General features: G+C 35.0%; 1 protein-coding gene across 1 annotated transcript; it reads left to right on the forward strand.

Moving 5' to 3' along the window:
* The first annotated feature begins 875 nt into the window (after positions 1–875).
* On the forward strand, positions 876–2641 carry LOC110019510 (pentatricopeptide repeat-containing protein At5g66520-like). Its single transcript, XM_020717188.1, has one exon. It carries the CDS (start codon positions 935–937, stop codon positions 2537–2539), a length of 1605 nt encoding a protein of 534 aa, XP_020572847.1. The 5' UTR covers positions 876–934; the 3' UTR covers positions 2540–2641.
* Positions 2642–8180: the final 5539 nt, after the last annotated feature.

Below are 8180 nucleotides of genomic sequence, written 5' to 3' on the forward strand. Positions count from 1 at the left end.
GGGTCGATGGTCATCGATAATGGCCGACGACTACGGATGTCGAGAGATATCGTTGTGACTTCAGACTTAAACAATATTAAAAATACTCCTTCTCCTTCCCCTCTCAAGTGAAAAGAAGAGATTTATTTATAGACCCATAATAAGGGAAATTTTTGTCATTTAGCAAATAACGACCAAAACCACCCGATCGAATGACCCACGTTAATTCTTCTAATCATAAAAAGTTTTCAGATGATGTGATGACCTTAGTATTAGGTGATCTAGGACTCATTGGATTTCTTTTATCAAGATACTCAATTTGACCATATTTACGTCCAATTTGAAGCCTATTTGACCCTCCAACTAACCGCTTGAATTCTTCAAAAGTGGTTTAATAGCTTGATACAGGCTTAATTCAACCCATATTGAATCAATTTCAGTATCTCTGGATTCCTCTTATCTAGCTGGTCAATTTTCAGTGTCTCTGGATTAATAGCTGGTCAAATTATATATATATATATATATATATATATAGATAGAGAGAGAGAGAGAGAGAGAGAGAGAGACGTTAGATGAGTCATCAACTAAATTGATCATTTTTCGAGCTTTGATTTCAGCGAAGGGCTCAAGTTCGAGTTGGATATAAATAACTAATAATATGATCGCACCAAGTCCAAACCAGAACATGCCTTGCTTTGTTACGACCCCATTTATATCAAACCAGCAATATGAATCATAAGAAGGGAATGCCTTTGCTTTAATCACAGATTAAAAAAAATGCACTTTAATGCCAATTTAGAGTAAAAGTAATTATATTTTAGTAATTATATAAATGATTTATATGGATCTTTTTGCTTGATTTCTCATGGTAATACTTTTTTAAAAAAGCTGATTTGAAGAAACTTAACGTTGAACGAACTCTCGAAGTTTACGTTCGCTTATCTTCTAACGGCTAATGTCCCCGCGATTAAGATCCGACAGGAAAAGCCTAGTCCTCCTAGGAACATGTCTCAATCGCCTTCACCGCTCCTCCGGCGAACTCAAGCAAATACACGCCCACCTCCTCATCTCCGGCGGAATCTTCGATCCCTTCGCCACCGGAAAACTTATCTCCTCCTTCAGCGCCGTCGACCTCAACCACGCCCTCCTCCTTTTCCGCCACCTCCCCCATTCTCCCTCCACGTTCCTCTGGAACACCCTTATCGGTGCCTGCACCGGCCGCAACCAACCCCTTATCGCACTCTCCCTCTTCTCGCAAATGCTCGCAGCCGTCCGCCTCCCCAACAACTACACCTTCTCCTTTCTCCTTCGCTCTTGCATCTCCATCTCCTCTCTCTTCGTCGGTCAACAAATTCACGCCCAGATCGAGAAGTTGGGGTGGGCTGACTACGATTTCGTAATGAATGGTCTTCTTCATTTATACGCTACCTGTGGCCGCATCGGCGACGCGCAGAAGCTGTTCGACGTGTGCCACCACCCAGATGTCGTCACTTGGAGTGCCATGGTTAATGGATACGTAAAGGCTGGACAGATTGGTGTTGCGAGGGGGCTGTTTGATGTGATGCCTGAGAGGAATGCTGTTTCATGGAGCACCATGATAACTGCTTATGCAGCCATTGGGATGTTTCATGAGGCTTTGGATGCGTTCAATGAGATGCAGGTTGCGGGGCTGGAGCCTAACCATGCTGGACTTGTGGGAGCTCTCTCAGCTTGTGGTTTTCTTGGTGCTTTGGATCAGGGCAAGTGGATTCATGCTTTTGTGGAAAGGAATGGAATGGAATTGGATAGGATTCTAGGGACTGCACTGATAGACATGTATGCTAAATGTGGATGCATCGATAACGCTGATCGAGTGTTCGGTGAAATGACTGAAAGGGATGTCTTTGCTTATACAGCGATGATATCAGGGCTTTCAAATCATGGTCTGAGTGAGAAGGCGATTGAGATGTTTGCTCGGATGGAAGCCGAGGGAGTGAAGCCTAACGCAGTGACATTTATATGCATCTTGAGCGCCTGCGGCAGGCTAGGTTTAGTTGAGTTGGGGAGGCATTTCTTTGAAAGAATGAGCAGGGTTTATGGAATTGAACCAGGAGTGGAGCACTATGGTTGCTTGGTGGATCTTCTAGCCAGGGCTGGATTGATTGATGATGCACGAAGGTTGATAAGGGAGATGTCAATGGAGCCTGATTCTTATGTGTTGGGTGCCTTGCTCAATGCTTGCAGAGTTCTTGGGGAGGTGGAGGTGGGAAAGGAGATTGTTGAGAGCCTAATGGAATTGGGGCTCGATCATAGCGGTGTTCATGTGCTACTTTCGAATATGTATGCATCTTCTTTTCGGTGGGAAGAAGTGAAGAACGTGAGGAGAGTGATGGAGGAAAATAAGGTTAGGAAAGTGCCTGGATGTAGTATGATCGAGGTTGATGGTGTGGCTTGTGAGTTTGTTGCTGGAGACCGATCTCACCCTTGTATGGATAAGATTATTGTAGCTATGAAAGGCATGGACAAGCAACTAAAATCCTTTGGTGATGACAAACACTTAATTCATTTTGTAAATCTTTGAAGAATTGAAATTCTAATAGGATTGGGAGGTGAATGTGTCTTTATTGATATAAGGTATTTGCAACTTTGTTGATTTGCTTTGTTTGGACTGATGGATTGGGTTATATGGTCATTTTTGAAACGAAGAAGAGGCGTCGAATGCTGAACCCATAAATTCTGCAAAGTTATTTTGGGCATTTACATGCACGCAATTCTCATGTATTTACATATCTACACCTAGACTTTCATATTTATACACATAGCACTCAATTTTTTACTGTCACATAAAAAATAGTACTATTATCACCTTTTAAAAGTGAAAATTCATTTTCATTTATAGGTTTAAAGCACCAATTGCTATGTATGTAAATATGAAAAATTGATATGATACATGTAAATACGTGAGAATCGTGTGCTACTTATGTCAATTTCCCCCGTTATTTTTGGGTTATTGCTACTTGCTAGATTGCCCAGATGCTTCAGGATTGTCAAGGAAAATCCAGTAGAATGCTAGTGTTAGAGATAAATTTATTGCCTCCTTGCTTTATGCTCTCCACAATAGACAAATCAGCTTTTCATCTCAATGGCCCATGCATAGTCATATTGTATCATTTAAAATTTTGAGGTGGAGGAAATGTCCTAGATGAAGCTGGAGTTGAAGGTTAGATCCTAGCTGACATTGAGTCAAACTGTTGAGGTAATAACTTTGCAATTTTTTCTCATTGAAATGTGAAAAAAATTTATAGCTTCACCTTGTTCCGTGTAATTCAGATTTCTGGAGGCAGCTTGTGCCGGGAACTCTAGTTTTTCACATGGAATTTTGGCTTGCAGACACCATTTTGACATCCTAGTAAGAGCAGTATTGAATTTTGTCAACTTAGGGTCTCTTTAAGGTAACTGTAATTGTTTGAAGAAACAACTGTGAAATTGTTGAAGAGGGAGGAAGCTGATGTCTAAAAAGCTGCGATGGCTATTACAATCTTTTTTTTCTTTTGAAAAAATCAGACCGCAACTTTCAAGCATCTGTCGTAGGTAGTCAGGTATGGTAAGAAAACGCAGCTATTAGCTGCAACTTTTTGAGAACACAGACAAAATACAATTTTGTCAAACAAAAAAAACTGCAGTGCGGTACTAAATCGTCACTGTACCACCACTCCAAACACACCCTTATTGTTGTAATTTTGATATCTAACTTAATCTTTGTTGTTACTATTATCTTTGAACAGATCAGATGAATTAACAACTGAACTGGGAAATTTGCAGGGAGCTTGGAATGAAAGCTGTTTTTTTGGGTTCTTTTCTTGGTCAGTAGCTTCTTGGCATCAGGTACAATATACATGAAATATACAAATACGAATAAACCTAAAAATGCTCACAATTTAATTAATGTATTTTGATAATTTTGTCTCTTCTATTAAAGGTACAAATTAAATGTTATAAAAAGATAAAGAAATTAATTTTTAAATACATGCAGCTGTCTCCTTAAAAACTAAAAGTATTTTGCTTCTTTTTGCTTTTTTTTTTGTTTGTTTGTTTGTTTTTGAATTGATTTGTTTATGCATCTATAAATTAATTTTATATATGTGAATTATTGTATTTATTAGTGTATTATTATATGTATAATTTAATCAAAATTTTATTGATTTGTGAACTGAATTAAAGCTAATGAATCATGTGGATTAAACTGAGATAACTAAGCTAATCTATGGCCAAATTTAATCAGCTCAAAGTCATAGTTTCGAGCCCATCTTGTGTTTGGGTGGGAACAACACTTTTTTTTCTTTTGAAAACATCAGACCGCAACTTTCAAGCATCTGACGAAGGTAGTCAGGTATGGTAAGAAAACGCAGCTATTAGCTGCAACTTTTTGAGAACACAGACAAAATACAATTTTGTCAAACAAAAAAAACTGCAGTGCGGTACTAAATCGTCACTGTACCACCACTCCAAACACACCCTTATTGTTGTAATTTTGATATCTAACTTAATCTTTGTTGTTACTATTATCTTTGAACAGATCAGATGAATTAACAACTGAACTGGGAAATTTGCAGGGAGCTTGGAATGAAAGCTGTTTTTTTGGGTTCTTTTCTTGGTCAGTAGCTTCTTGGCATCAGGTACAATATACATGAAATATACAAATACGAATAAACTTAAAAATGCTCACAATTTAATTAATGTATTTTGATAATTTTGTCTCTTCTATTAAAGGTACAAATTAAATGTTATAAAAAGATAAAGAAATTAATTTTTAAATACATGCAGCTGTCTCCTTAAAAACTAAAAGTATTTTGCTTCTTTTTGCTTTTTTTTTTGTTTGTTTGTTTGTTTTTGAATTGATTTGTTTATGCATCTATAAATTAATTTTATATACATGAATTATTGTATTTATTAGTGTATTATTATATGTATAATTTAATCAAAATTTTATTGATTTGTGACCTGAATTAAAGCTAATGAATCATGTGGATTAAACTGAGATAACTAAGCTAATCTATGGCCAAATTTAATCAGCTCAAAGTCATAGTTTCGAGCCCATCTTGTGTTTGGGTGGGAACAACATAAGATCAAACTATTTTTGCTCAGTCTCATGAATCAATGTCTCTCTTAATTTCTAATAAAGGTTCAGTAGCTTCTTGGCATCAGGTACAATATACATGAAATATACAAATACGAATAAACTTAAAAATGCTCACAATTTAATTAATGTATTTTGATAATTTTGTCTCTTCTATTAAAGGTACAAATTAAATGTTATAAAAAGATAAAGAAATTAATTTTTAAATACATGCAGCTGTCTCCTTAAAAACTAAAAGTATTTTGCTTCTTTTTGCTTTTTTTTTTGTTTGTTTGTTTGTTTTTGAATTGATTTGTTTATGCATCTATAAATTAATTTTATATACATGAATTATTGTATTTATTAGTGTATTATTATATGTATAATTTAATCAAAATTTTATTGATTTGTGACCTGAATTAAAGCTAATGAATCATGTGGATTAAACTGAGATAACTAAGCTAATCTATGGCCAAATTTAATCAGCTCAAAGTCATAGTTTCGAGCCCACTTGTGTTTGGGTGGGAACAACAGAAGAGCAAACTATTTTTGCTCAGTCTCATGAATCCATGTCTCTCTTAATTTCTAATAAAGGATAATTTTAAGCTTTACATATGATTTGATGTAAATTTATCTTCTTATACATGATTAAAAAAAGAAAAATTTACATACATATTACTCATATTTACATGTCTAAAACCTAAACTTAACTTTTTACATATAGATAAAAGTGCCAGAAAGTGTCCAAAACTATTTATATGTGGTCATTTTAGTGCCAGAGTTTATAGATGTGTCAAATTAGTTTCTAGACTCTTTAAATTGAAGCAAAAATAATTCATATGGAGAAATATTTGAGCCCCAATTTAATAAATTTGGGGGCCAATTTCACACTTTTTATAAACAACGGGACTGAAATGACCCATATAAATAGTCAAGAAACATGTTTGATACTTTGCTCTTTGCATGTATGGAAGATCGAGTTAAAATAGTGGTATTTTTTATGTGATATGAAACATTTGGCCGGTAGAAATGTAATAAAGTAAAGTTTAGGTTAGGATGTGTAAATAGATCAGAATTCGGTGTTAGGTATGTAAATCGCCTTAAAACAATAATCAAATTCATTACTTATAACAAAATTGCATGCTCATCTCATAATCATAATTATTGCATTAAAATTAAATTTTAAAAGGTAAATTAATTCAATTAATTTTTTGTTTCCTCAGACTCAAATTATTGGTCCTGATTTATGAAATAAAAAATAATCTCGTGCTAACATAAAAATATTTGATTGCGGTAATTTTTTTTATTTATGATATTTATTATGTTGATTATATATAAACAGCTTAACAAGTATGTAGAAAATTATTATATATTCATATATTTAATAATTTAATTTTACTATTTGTTGAATCTTTAGGATATAAGGTCTCGTATAGTTCATGAACCCATATAATTTATGATAGATCTTGTGAGGTGAGTGAAGTCTCACTCCCGTTGATCCATATATTTTCTTCTAGATCACTCCCTATGTTCTTGCCCTTACAGGGCTACAGAATATTAGAAGAATAAAAAGTAATTTGTCGATCATATTATATGAGGCCTGTTGAGATTTGTATTTGATAAGATATTATTATGGGTGTCAAAAGACTCATAAATGAACATAGATAATGATGGGTCTAAAATGATTTCCTTCTGTTGTGTAGGTAACTTTTGAGGGATCGCTCAATGAACTTATAAGTGTAGCTCGATAAATGCAGGCGAGCTCGATGGATGGACTCGTTGAGTATCAGCGACCTCATGAGGAGGAGGTCTCTTGAATAGCGATGAGCTCATTATAGGAGCTCACCAGATCCTTTTGAGAGGCAAGTCTTATAATTATAACATTGATGAATGTGATTGACAAATACAATCTACTTGCTCCCAAGCCTCAGGTGGGCGATAATTGGCTTGATTTATTAGGCCTGGAAGACACATCTAACATTTGGTCTTCCCTAATATTTTAAAAAATCTATTTTTGAATGTACACTATTTTTATGTATAACAAATTAATATCCAAATTATGCTAATATATATTGATGCGTGCTAGAAAATTCACGATGGTAGAGTAATGAATTATCGGCTTAGCGATGCACGAGAATTCAAGACACACTTAGATAAAAAAAACAACAACCAGTAGTGACACCAGAAGTTCTTACGTGGAAAACGCGTAAAAGGGAAATATCATAGGGTCTGACCCAATTATAAAAATTCACTGTAAGTTGATGATTACAGAGACTTCATTATCCCACATGTGGGAAAATGTTACAAAGTTTTCTTAATTACAACTTCAAGGTGCAAATGAACTCGTTGTAAAAAGTGGGCGACAACTAATATTGATCAGTAGAGGATAGCAGGTGGTGGTTGACGACGGTTGGTGCTGGTCAATAGTGGCATGCGATAATTGATGGCGATCAAAGGTGGTTAATGGCGATCGACGGTGGCAGAAGTGGAGCTGGACTTAAGCTCATTCTCAAAGTTTCAAGTTTTTTCTCAAGTCACAAACTCTCCTCCCCCCTTATGAGAGGATTGAGGATTTATTTATAGTATTCTGATGCAATTAATATAAGAATATGAATCACTTTAATCAGACAGTCCAGAAAGCTTATTTCAATCAGACAACGTTTGAGAGACATTTGTGTGTCTTAATGATGTCTAAATTGAGCAATCTTTGACTTCTTGGATTTGTCTTGTTGAGACGCTTAATTTAACTATAGTCTTGCTAGATTCAACATTCGTTTGACCTTATAAATATGTCCGAAGAACTTCCAAAAGTTGTTTAATGACTTATCTGAGCTTGAATTGACTTTGATTGGATTAATTTTAATATGATTGAGTCTGTCTCATCAAACATGTCACTTTGATTATAAGTTTGCCAAAATCAAAGCTTTGGATGAGCCTTAATTAAAGTTTGATTGTTTCTTGATTAAAAGATTATCTCAAGATTTGTGTCATGTCTCGAAATTCGTGTCGGATGATGAAAATTTGTTGTTGACGTGTCATATATATATATATATATATATATATATATTGGCGGGGTTCATTGTAAGTCCTCGCATATCACAAGTTC

Source organism: Phalaenopsis equestris, unplaced genomic scaffold (assembly GCF_001263595.1).
Source record: "Phalaenopsis equestris unplaced genomic scaffold, ASM126359v1 Scaffold000060, whole genome shotgun sequence".
In the NCBI taxonomy this organism is placed as follows: Eukaryota; Viridiplantae; Streptophyta; class Magnoliopsida; order Asparagales; family Orchidaceae; genus Phalaenopsis; species Phalaenopsis equestris.